We start from the raw sequence: 12471 nt of genomic DNA on the forward strand, positions 1-12471 counted from the left end.
CTCCCCATCCCTCAACTCAAACAAACACGCAAACAAAAGAGGCTAGTGTTGTGGGGAAGAAGGACATGGGTTGGCAGTGGAGAGAAGTGGAGCTCAGAAGAGGTGCACGGGGCTGGCTTGGTGTGAGGTGAACTTGCTGGTAAAAGAGATGTAGGGAAAGCTGCGTGCAGTCTACACCCAACCAGCATGTAACAGATGGACAGAGTTCAAGGTGAAATTCATATTATAACATTTCCTGAGCTTTTACCATCCGGGTCTCAATACTACATGGCTTCTGAAGAGGCAACTGGATCATTCTTATTTTTGGTTTTTTTTTTTTTTTTTTTTTTTTTAAAGATTTATCTATTTATTATATGTAAGTACACTGTAGCTGTCTTCAGACACTCCAGAAGAGGGAGTCAGATCTTGTTACGGATGGTTGTGAGCCACCATGTGGTTGCTGGGATTTGAACTCTGGACCTTCGGAAGAGCAGTCGGGTGCTCTAACCCACTGAGCCATCTCACCAGCCCCTTATTTTTGGTTTATGTTAAGACAGAATTATGTAGACCAGGCTGGCCTTCTGCTCACAGAGATCCACCTGCCTCTGACTATGCTCTACCTCCCAAGAGCTGGGATTAAAGGCATGTGCCACCACAGTGGGCTGGATCATCCCCATTTCAAAGTTGAAAAACTCAAGCTTGAAGAAACCAGTGAGGCCGAGGAGTTAAGGTTACCTAGACAGGAGGAGGCTTTGTAGAAACACAAACCTGCATCTGTCTAACAACCAAGTCTAGGGGTTTACTGACTAGACAGAATGGCAGATCATCTGGCTCTTGCCTTCCACTTCAGTGCATGCCCTGAAGCAAGATGAGAATGTAACTGAGTTTCATTCATAGAAGAAATGGGAGGTTGGGTACGGTGGTGCACACCTGTAATCCCAGCCCTTAGGAGGCTGAAACAGAAAGCTCATCACTGGCTCAAGGCTAGCCTGGGCTACAATGGTGAGACCCTATCTAAAAAATGACAACAAGAAGAAAACAAAACAAAACAAACAGTTTCTAAGGTCTTATTGTCTAAAGAGAGACCTTTCCAGTGGCATCTCAATTAAAAAAGAAAAAAGAACCCAGCAGATTTTGTTTGTTTAGCTTTGACCCTCATGCCAAGCTAGACAACACGTGCGAGTATAAAGTCGTCTTACAACTCCGTAGCAGACCACAGGTCACCACAGGCAGAGGCAGAGGCATTTGCAGAGCACAGATCTCATGCTCCACCTTTTGTCTACACATCCCCATTTTGCAGAGGCCCCAGTGCAGTGGAGATGGAGAATGTGGACAAAGCCATAGCCACTGTCACCGGCCTTCAGGTGGGTATCTACCACTTCCGGTTAACCGTGAGAGACCAGCAGGGTCTGAGCAGCACGTCCACCCTCACTGTGGCTGTGAAGAAGGGTGAGTGGACATGGTGACAGCCTGCTGCGCCTGCTGTGCCATCCGGCCTCCCAGGTCCCCAGCCAGTTAATGATTACCCAGCAATCTTGGCGTTAATGTTGGTGTCCTCACCTGACTGAGCTCAGATGGGCCAACCCTTCTCCCTGACATGACTTCGGTTAAGTCCTGTCTCGCTTGAGGGAATGTGTAGAGGAGGAAGCCATGAGCCAACATTCTCTGCAGGAAAGTAGTGTTGCCCTTTGTCTGCCGAGCAGTTCGCTCTGCTGTGACCCTGGCCACAGAAGATGCAGTTCTGTGCAATGCTCTGCTTTCTCAGAAGGCCAAGAGCAGAAGTGTGCTCAAGTTGTGTACTTTTTTTTTTATAGTTGAAGATTAAAAACTTTTTAATGTGTTTTTACTTATTATGCATGTATATGTGTGGGAGGAGAGTGTGCTTGTCACATGTGAGTGTGTGTGTGTGTGTGTGAGAGAGAGAGAGCGTGAGAGAGAGAGGGGGGAGAGAGAGAGAGAAGGGAGGAGGTCAGAGGACAACTTTCAGGAGTCAATTCTCTCTGATTACCATGTGAGTCCATTAGCTTTGGTGGCAAGCACCTTCACCCACTAGGCCATTTAGTTGGCACACATACATCCCCTCCACCCCTTTTTAAAAGATAAGTTTTGAACTTCGGATCCTCTCGCCTGATGGGATTACAAGCATGCAGCGTCACCCTTGGTTTTATCTGGTGATGGGGGCTGGGCAAAGGGCAAGCACTCCGTCACTGTCCGTCCCTAGCCCTTGATAGTAGTTTTTATTGTAGTTCCAGTAGAATTCCTTGCTTTTGTCTGTCTTCCCATTTGCACTAAGAACTGCTCAATGTCTATTTCTATATCTTGTCTTACAGGTGTGTGGGGTAGAGAACAATGCTTTGGGTTATCTAAAACAACCTTGGCTGCAGGATGGACCAGTTGTGTGGGTTTTAGGACATGCCATCGCTAGTGTTTTAAATCAATTTCTTTGCTCTTGTTTTTGCTTGTGTCTGACTTAGAAAATAACAGCCCTCCCAGAGCCCAGGCTGGTGGCAGACATGTTCTTATACTTCCCAATAATTCCATTACTTTGGATGGTTCAAGGTCTACTGATGACCGAGGAATTGTGTCCTATCTGTGGATCCGGGATGGCCAGAGTCCAGCTGCCGGAGTGAGTACTTGAAGGGCAATGCCCCTCAGCTCTGTACACTGCATCCAGATTAGTCAGTGCTGTCTGCTGGGACAAAGATCATGGCAGCCGGGGTGGGGGGTGGGGGTAGGACTTCAACTACAGAAAATTATTTTCTCAATATTCTGAAGTCTGGAAAACCAAGACCAGGGTGCCAGCCAGTTTACTGGGATCTCTTTCTGGATCCTGGATGGCTACTTACTTACTGCATTTTCCTGTGGCAGGGGCAAGAAAGGAGGGAAGAGACAGGAGACTGCTCTCATGTCTCCTTTATAAGGACACCAGTCCAGTGAGTCGGGCCCTGCTCCTGTAATCTCATTTAACTTTAATTACCTCCTTCTAAGCTCTAACTTTAGGTCACATTGCAGAGTAGAGCTTGAACATTCTGTCTCACTGTTTCATCTCCCAGATAAGATGCATAGGCCCCGGAGTTTGACTATGCTGAGGGATGGAGGCACCAGACTGCTGTGAGGGTTAAGCAAAGCTGAAGACGATTTTCTGACCTGACTTTGGGTAGGATAGCAGACCATGCAGGTGTGCCCCACTCATGTCCCAGAATAGCTGTGAATGCAGCTCAACAACACATATGTAGATGATGCCATGATGTCGCAATGTCAAAAGGTTGATACCACGAGGGACATGGAAGCCCAGCTTGCCAGTCGGGCCCCTCTACTCTTCAGCTTCCCACTTTAGTTTTCTTCCTCCGTGTATCGGGTGTGTCAGATGCATCCTGTAAACAGGATGGGGATTCCTGTTTCCACTTCACGGGGGCAGAGAGTGAAAGACAGAGGTGCAAGTGACTTAGCCAAGGCCGAAGAGCTCAGCCTTACACCAAACAAACCCAGAGTTTTAGCCTTTGGAAGCCGTTGGATCACATTGCCTCTTAGCTTGTAAATTTCTGTTCATCTCCCTTTCTTTCCATTGCTAAGGGCTTGAGGTCTGCAGAAGCACTCTTGTAGATATACCAAAGGCATGACTGAATACAGGGAAGGGACTGAAAATGCCTTGTACAGTCTAAAGTACTCCTAGACTGAGTTCCATTTGGCTAGATGGTAGGTTAGCTTCTGAATGAAATAGTAGTGTGTCTCACTTCAGATTCCTGACTATGTGTCGCCATCCATTCTGGTCAGCAAGTGCAGACAAAAATGTCCAAAAGATTTGTGTCTCACTCTCTGCAGCTCTGGGGCTGTAGGGTGAATGTGTAGTCTACCAAGGCTCTGGGATCTCTTGAGACAATGAATATGCTACGCTATGAGGGGACCTGAGGTGAGAGCATTTTAAAACTATATTAGACAATATGTCTATGAAACTCCATGCTCTGCCCTGGAGGTTTCAGCCTAAGGTCACCCATCTCCCTCCGTTGACTAGTCATTTGGTAAATCCTGGAAAGTTCAGTTTACTGCATCTTTTCTGGGTCCTTGCACACAAGGAGGAGCTGAAGATTCAAAAATCTCAGCCCTGCTCCCTCCTCCCTCCCTCCTTCCCCAGCCATAGAAGTCACACCCACCAGAAAGCAAGGGACTCAGAGCTTCAAGCTCCATAGAGGTTCAGAAACTGGGTACCAGACTGACAGCTGCTCTGTGGATCCCTTTACTCCTCAGGATGTCATTGGAGGCTCTGACCACAGGGCAGCTCTGCAGCTCACCAATCTGGTGGAAGGCGTCTACACTTTTCACTTGCTAGTCACTGACAGTCAGGGGGCCTCGGACTCAGACGCGGCCACTGTGGAGGTGCTGCCAGGTGTGTACTGAGCTGATGTCACCGGGACGGGGGCCATCTGTGCCTGGCTTCTGCTCTTGGCCAATCCCACTACCTTTTAGTTAAAAAACAGTGTGTGTGTGTGTGTGTGTGTGTGTCTGTTTCATACACATGAATGTAGTGTCCTTGGAGGCCAGAAGAGGGCATGAGATCTTCTAGAACTGGAGGTAGAGTTACAGGCAGTTATGAGCTACTGAATGCGGTTGCTGGGAACTGAACCCAGTCCTCTGGAAGAGCAGTACGGGCTGCTAACCACAGAGCCACCTCTCTAGCCAACTTTAGGATTTTTCTGTACTTTCCTTTATACCCCCAAGCAGATCCCAACTTGTACCTCATCGATAAGAACTCTATCTGGCAGGAGGCTTCTGCTTTCCTGATTTAGCATGAAGTGAACAGGGTCGGACCGAGGGAGCACAGCCTCAGTGAGGTGGGCATAGGGATTCCGAGTGTAAACTGGCCTGAGGGTAATGTTCTCAGGCACTGGAGAAGTGTGTGAGGGGCCAAGGTTCTAAAGGACCAAAAGGCACAGTTGGTTACCTTGACATAACCAAGTAGAATAAAATTGGAAAGCAAAACAAACAAAACAAAACAAAACAAAACTCTCGAGTGGCTTCTGTGGGGTTCCCCCTTCCTTATCTTTTTTTTCTTTTTTCTTTTTTCACCTTCAGATAAGGTCTCGTGTGGCCCAAATTGGCCTTGACCTCATTTTGCAGCAAGGATGACTTTGAGCTTGTAATGCTCTTGCCCCCTCGGCCCCAAGTGCTGCCCTTGCAGGAGTGTGTTAGCACACTCTCCTCTTAGCTATTAAAGTGATCTGAGTCCTCAAAGCTAAATCTACACGACACACGAGAGTTCCTTTAACCTTCTCTTGGCTTACTTTGACCTTACTTTTGCTGTGCTGGGCATGGAGCCTAGGCACTGTGGGTACCGGCCCAGCATCCTTTCCTGAGCCACGTGCCCAGGCTGGCTTTGAACCCTTCCACAGACCCAGACTTTGTTAAGCCTGTGATCTCCCATGAAAATCCTGTGTCCTCTCCCCTCAGACCCCAAGAAGGATGGCCTGGTGGAGTTGATCCTGCAGGTTGGTGTTGAGCAGCTGACAGAGCAGCAGAAGGAGACTCTAGTGAGGCAGCTGGCTGTGCTCCTGAACGTGCTAGACTCAGACGTGAAGGTGTTGAAGATCCAGGCTCACACGGATGTCAGGTATGGGGCTGCAGGTGTCAGGTACGATACCTGCCCAGGATACGGTGGCACTTAGGTGTCACATATGAGTACTTAGCCAGCACTGGGCGTCCCTCACGTGTCAAGTTTGCTGCAGTCCTCCTCTGTTCTCTCCCAGGCCTTCCTTCTTGCTGTTTGTCTTGTTCACGCTTTATCACATTTGTACTCCTCTGTAATTTTCATCAGCCAAACAGTTGTCTGGACTATACTTACAGGACACTAGCCGTCTTAAACACTCCATGGATGCCTTGAGATAACTATACAGATGAAACATTGGATTTCTCTGGCTTCTGCAGGCATAGCCATAGCCAGGGTTGTTGGAAACAGTTTATACCAGACATTGGGCTATTTCAAGTTGTGGTTCTTTGAATATTATCCCATAAATCCATGTGTTTGCATGCTCAATCCATAGGAAGCAGCGCTATCAGGAGGCGTGGCCTTGTTAGAGTAGGTGTGGCTTTGTTAGAGGAAGTACATCACTGTTGGGGTGGACTTTGAGGTCTCATATGCTCAAGCCAGGTCCAGTGTGGCATTGTCTCTTCCTGCTGCCTATAGATCCAGACATAAGACTCCCAGCTCCTTCTCCAGCATCATGTCTTCCTGAATGCTGGCATGCTTCAGGTCATGACAATAATGTATTAAGCCTCTGAACTGTAAGCCAGCCCCAATTAAATGTTTTTCTTTATAAGAGTTGCCATGGTCATGGTGTCTCTTCACAGCAATGGAAACCCTAACTAAGACACAAGCTGAAACTGTTAATCTCAGTTGTTAACTTGATCTAAAACAGTCAGCTAAGAGATGACCCTCTGGATATATCTGTTGAATAATTGTTTTGATTAGGTTATTGAGATGGGAAGACCCATCTCAATAATGCGGGTGGGCACCATTCCCTAGGCAGAGGATCCTGGTCTGTATAAAAAGGAGAAAATGAATTGAACATAGGTGTTCTTTATTTTCTACTTTTGAACCAGCCTAGCCTTATCAATGAGCTCCAGGCCTCCAGTGAGAGACCTTGTTTCCCGGTCTGTCAAGATGGCTCAGGAGTTAAGAGCACTGGCTGCCTTTCAGAGGATCTGGGCTGGCTCCCCAGCACCCACATGGCAGCTCACAACTCTCTGTAACGTCAGCCCTAGGGACTCTGATGCCCTCTTCTGGCCTCTGTAGGCACCAGACACACTAGTGGCGCACAGACTGTTATGTGGATGACCACATGTAGCCACATACATAAAACAAATGCATAAATAAACAAGTAAACCTCCCACTACCCCTCCTTTCTTAAAGAAAGACCCTGTTGGATACAACAAGCTGAATGTCATCCGAGGAATGACACCCAGAGTTGACCTTTGACATCCACATCTACACCCCCAAACAAACAAGTTATACAAGTCATTTAAATATGCACAGAAATATATATATATATTCGTGAATATATATATTCATTGTATGAATATATATGTATGTGTGTGTGTATATATATGTACACACACACACACACATATATATATGAATGTTATTTGGCAATAAGAATGAAGAAGAATGAATCCAATCACAGAGCTGTAGCCGTCTGCCTTGTCAGCTGCGCAGGCCAGGAGGCTGAGGTGAAACGCCATGCTGGTCGCTGTCTAACGATGTGTCTGCCTCTCTCTGTCTCTTCTACAGCACTGTGATTGTATTTTATGTACAGAGTGGATCACCTTTCAAGGTTCTCAGAGCTGCTGCTGTGGCCCGGAATCTGCACAAGCGGCTTTCCAAGGAGAAGGAGGCTTTCCTGCTTTTCAAGGTCTTGAGGGTAGACACAGCAGGTACATCTCCCACAGAAACACCATAATAAAACAGTCAGACATGCTAACCATGGACGAGTCTTAAAGGCACAACATGGACATGGTTGTAGTTTGAATGTAAAAACGTTCTCTATAGTGTCTTTGAACACTTGGATCCCAGCTGGTGGCCCTGTTTAGAAGGTTATGGAACTTCTAGGAGGTGGAGCCTTGCTGGAGGAGGTGGTCCCCTGGGTGCAGGTCTTGGGGTTTCCTAGCCCAGCCTTCTTCACACTCCCCACCTCCTACCTCTGTCTATCCTTCCTGCTTCCTCACTGCAGAGCAGTGTGTCCAGCTGCCTCTCAATCCTGTGGCCATGCCTCCTCTGCCATAATAGTCTGTATCCCTTTGAACTGTAAGCCCTTTGCCCTTTAAGTTCAGGAGTCTGGCCATAGAAACAAGAAAGCTATCTAATACAGGCATTTTCCTTTCAACCCCCAGAGACTCTGCAATTATTTCTCCAGTAGGCGACCCATTTACCAACTGCTCTTGTCTTGGAAAGAAATCAGAGAACAGTAGTATCACACATCACTGTTTCAAAAACTCTTCCTGCCAGTTTAAAATAGTTGTAACCACATTTCTTAGCTCTGCTTGTCCCTTCAGGACACCAAACTGATTGCTAGTTCCAAGGTCCCTGTCCTTATCTCATGAGTAAATGTTAATGAAGGTAGTCACCTCAGAGTTTCCATAATATGATAATATTTGACAAAGTTGTTTCACACATGTGTTAGTCTACAATTGACACTCTTATTCATAACATGGAGTAACTTAGTAACTTGATTTTTTTCAAAGTAAAGTCATTCGTTTTTCTAAAGCCCAAAGCAGTGATTTATTTATTGTAGAAAATCTGAGAGCTGTGTGTGGTGCACATGACTTTAATCCCAGCACTCAGGAGGCAGAGGCAGGCGGATCTCTGAGTTTGTGGCTAGCCTGGTCTACAGAGTGAGTTCCAGGAAAGCCAGAACTGCACAGAGATATCCTGAGCTGATATATATATATATAATTATGAAATGGACAAAGAAGAAAACAATCTTCTAGTTTGTAGAGTTTAGAATTTCCATCTTCCACAATTTTGTTACTATTCTGATATATTTCATTTAAGTTGTTTCATCTTTAGGAAAAATAATACGATCAGATGTTTTGAGTATGCTTTTGTGTGAGTGTGCATGTAAGAGAGTGTAGTTAGTGTATGTTTGTGTATGTGTCTATGTGAGAGTGTGTGTGTGTTCCTGGGGATTCAATCTCATGTCTTATACATACTAGGCTCTACCACTGAGTTACATCACAGCTCTTGCAATGTCTTTGTATTTTGCATCATGCCATTACTATTTTTCCAAATCCTTTAGAATTTCTTTTCCATGAGACATTCGTGGCTGCCTGGTCTTCCTCCCTGGATGTGTTCTGTAATCACACACTACTCTTCTAGCTGTGGACTGTAAGAATGACTATGAGTCGTGTTCCAATAAAGACCAAGCACTGTGCACACCCAGTTGGTTTCAGTGCACGTGTTCTTAGAGATTATTATACTGGTAAATGTCACAGCTCATTCTATGATATGGATTAGATTTTCCCTTCATTTGCTTCCTGATGAGCTCGTAGGTGGTGAGAGTTTATGCTCCTGTTTTGGTGGTGGTGGTAAGGGCTGAGACAGAGTCTTATTATGTAGTCCTGGCTGAGCTGGTGCTTTCTGTGTCTAACATCAAACCTGCAGAAATGTTCCTGCTTCAGCCTCCTGAGTTCTAGGATTTTAGGTATCTGTTGTCATGCTTGGCTCATAAGAGAGTTTTGTTGTTGTTGTTGTTGGTGGTGGTGGTGGTGTTTTTGTTTGTTTGCTTTTTTTTTTTTTTTTTTGAGACAAGGCTTCTCTGTGTAGTTCTGGTTGTCTTGGAACTCACTTTGTAGACCAGGCTGGCCACAAACTCAGAGATCCACCCGCATCGGCCTCCTGAGTGCTGGAATAATTAAGGGCACACATTACTACACCTGGCTTCTTGAGAGATTGCTAGTTCACCCATTTGTTTTAGGCCTCTACTCTGGAAGTGGAAAAGCAGGGATCCCCCTTGGTCCGTGGTAGCCTCAGCTCTGTCCCACCGTTCACAGGGTGCCTTCTCAAGTGTTCAGGCCACGGTCACTGTGACCCCATCACGAAGCGCTGCATCTGCTCCCAGCTGTGGATGGAGAACCTCATACAGCGGTACATGTGGGATGGAGAGAGCAACTGTGGTGAGTGGTGCGTGTGTGGTCGTGGCTTCTGCCGTGGTTCTTGGAGATATTCATCTCTCCCTGGCTCGGCACCTAGAGCCATCCAACAGCATTCTTTCCTGAAGCCAAGTGAACCAACTCACTTAGTTGTACATTAAAAGCTTGTCCCAATCTGTCTCCAGAGCCTCGTCTGCAAAACCTCCTGTGAGATAGATTTGGATGTTCTAAAAAGCAACTGCCTTGAGACTCCTCCCCTCAGACTGTACCCGCTGTGACTTAGGATGTTGGGACTTTATGATGACACACCTCCTGTGTATTCTGTTGGGATAATACAGAATGGGAAATGTGGCCCACATTGCTAGGGGTCAGCCCAAGCAGGTACCAGAAACAGGAATCACCATCATGCCCCATAGCCCATGCTGGTACCCTTTGTCAATCCCTTTGGAATGAAAAACAATGCCCCTCAAAGACACACACACATAGGCACACACACATACACACACACTACTTTTTTTTTTTTTCTGAGACAGGGCCTCATATAGCCTAGCCTGACTCTGGTTTCTCTATGTAGTAGAGGATGACCTTGAACTCCTGACCCTTCTGCTTCCACCTTCTAAGTGCTAGGATTGCATATCCGAGTCACAATACTCAGCTAGAAAACTATTTGTTAATGGCAGTCTACTCCTAAGAGCTAATTTGCTATCCTGGTGATCCCGATGGACATAAATGGCCAAAAGATGTTAAGAACTGCCTGCCGTGTTGTTTTCTTGCTTAACCCTCCACAAACAGCAGAAAGGACACCAGCCTCAGGCCACTGTTCTAGGGAGGTGGCATAATAGTCAATCAGGTTAAACATGAAACCTTGATCCATTGGTGTTTTGCTTTGTTTGTTTGTTTTTGTTTTTGAGACAGCATCTCTCTACATAGTCCTTGTTGTCCTGAAATCCTTTCTGTAGACCAGACTGGCTTTGAACTCACAGAGATCTGCCTGTCTCTAACTTCCAAAAGATGTGATTAAAAGTATGTGCCACTATGTTGGGCAGCCATTGGCATTTTTGCCCCTAAGTTATTTTTGCAAAACTTAGGATATAGAAGGGATGAAGAGTAGTTCCTAAATTGACCTTTGGCCCTGATAGATGCCTTCATGCCACAGGCAACCAATCATACAGACTCTTGACTTGCTTTATGAAGACCATGCCATGGGTCTGGGGGGATATAGCCTAGTAAGCAGAGTGCTTTCCAAGTATATCCAAAGCCTTAGACTCTATCTCCCATAGATAGAGTCTCACATAAAACCATGTGTAGGGTGCACACCCGTAATCCCAGTACTGGGGGTGTAGGATAGGAGGATCAGAAGTTCAAGACCATCCTTGGTTATGTAATAAATTCAAGACCAGTCTGAGTTACATGAAAACCTGTCTCACAAAGAAGAAGGTAGAAAATGGAGGAGAGAGAGGAAGAGGAAGAAGAAGGGGAGGGGGAGGGTAGGAGAGGAGGAGAAGAAAAGTATCATGTAGATCTTTTTAGGAACAAAGGTTGTTATGATTCTAGGGATTCTGGAATTAGCATTATAATATTTCATACATTTGTATGTAGGAGGCATAGCTGCTTCCCTGATTCTTTTCAGTTATTTTGGATTTCCTGTTCTCAAGGCAGCCTGAACTATGTTCCTGAGGTCCCTGAGTTATGTGCCTCATGAGGTCCTTACACCAAACAAAGTCATCAGTTTGCTGTTCTTATTGGCGCCTAGCCTGGCTCTTTTGTCTGCCCCCACAGTGCCCTCTGCACCACAGCTGGCTGCTGCTCAGACATGAGTCTGTCTCACAAAGAACCAAGCTGTTTAGGAAATAGTTTATCACTGTGCACTTTGGCCTTTTCTTTTGCAGAGTGGAGTGTATTCTATGTGGCAGCTCTGGCATTGACACTAACACTGCTAACTGGAGCTGTGTCTTGGCTGTGCATCTGCTGCTGCAGGAGGTACCTAATATGCTTGTTCATTGTGTGCAAAGAAGATGCTGGGGTGATGGACAGCTTCGGTCTTCTTTGCTTGGGTTTGTCTTAACTGCTCAACTGGTTGACTAACTGACAACGAGGCTTTAAAATAAACTGGACTTCATGGGCACAATGATGCCCTTTACAAGTTTAGCATGTGTGTCTAAGTCAGTGGAGCAACACTGGGGACAGCTTTCTCTCACTGAAGGTTTCCCCTTCTAGCAGGGCCCACAATTCTATATTAACTCTACTATAAATATTATATAATATATACAGATAAAATTATATAAAAATACATGTTACACAATATTTATAGATAAAATTATATATAATTATATATATGTATATGGTAGGAATTAAACCTAGTGTCTTGTCTGTGCAAGATAGGTACTCTATACCTCAAACCTAATAGTAACTCATTCTTGGAAGTCACCAGACCAGTGCCCAGGTGGCCTTCCATGTCAGCAGAGAAAGACATTGTAGAAATGTGTGGGTCTATTCTGTAGACCTCACTGTATGAAGTGACAATTGGATCAGTCTGAATCCTTTAGTCCATCTAAACCTTGAAGAGAGGCAATGGCATACCCAAGGGACCCTTTGCTTTAGGGCTTTCTTCTTTTTCTTCTGAGAATGGAGGTGACTTCTGAGAGGCCCCTAGGCTGCCTCATTGTCAGAATCTTCCAGAACCCCAGGCTCAGCCCTCATGAGGAGTTTTGTGAGGAAAAATACCACTAGACCTCAGCAGAGAGTGGTAGGCTCATCTTTCTATACAAAACACTGTATTGTCTAAAGATGTGCTTTTAAAAAGGCAATCTGAAACTAATAGCTGTTTCCACAAATGCTGCTTACTTTCTTTGA

The 12471-nt window shown here is 45.7% G+C and overlaps 1 protein-coding gene across 2 annotated transcripts in view; it reads left to right on the forward strand.

The window, feature by feature from the left end:
• Nucleotides 1–12471, forward strand: part of D130043K22Rik (RIKEN cDNA D130043K22 gene) — a 56309-nt gene that overhangs the window by 33186 nt on the left and 10652 nt on the right. The window contains exons 13-19 of one of the 2 annotated variants that reach the window (NM_001081051.2): nucleotides 1280–1428; nucleotides 2454–2605; nucleotides 4225–4363; nucleotides 5425–5584; nucleotides 7262–7404; nucleotides 9520–9642; nucleotides 11508–11598. In NM_001081051.2, coding sequence (NP_001074520.1) covers nucleotides 1280–1428; nucleotides 2454–2605; nucleotides 4225–4363; nucleotides 5425–5584; nucleotides 7262–7404; nucleotides 9520–9642; nucleotides 11508–11598 — 957 coding nt within the window. The remainder of the gene's footprint in view (nucleotides 1–1279; nucleotides 1429–2453; nucleotides 2606–4224; nucleotides 4364–5424; nucleotides 5585–7261; nucleotides 7405–9519; nucleotides 9643–11507; nucleotides 11599–12471) is intronic. The other variant, NR_131787.2, reaches the window with a different exon arrangement.

This window comes from Mus musculus, chromosome 13 (assembly GCF_000001635.26).
Source record: "Mus musculus strain C57BL/6J chromosome 13, GRCm38.p6 C57BL/6J".
NCBI classification, from domain to species: domain Eukaryota; kingdom Metazoa; phylum Chordata; class Mammalia; order Rodentia; family Muridae; genus Mus; species Mus musculus.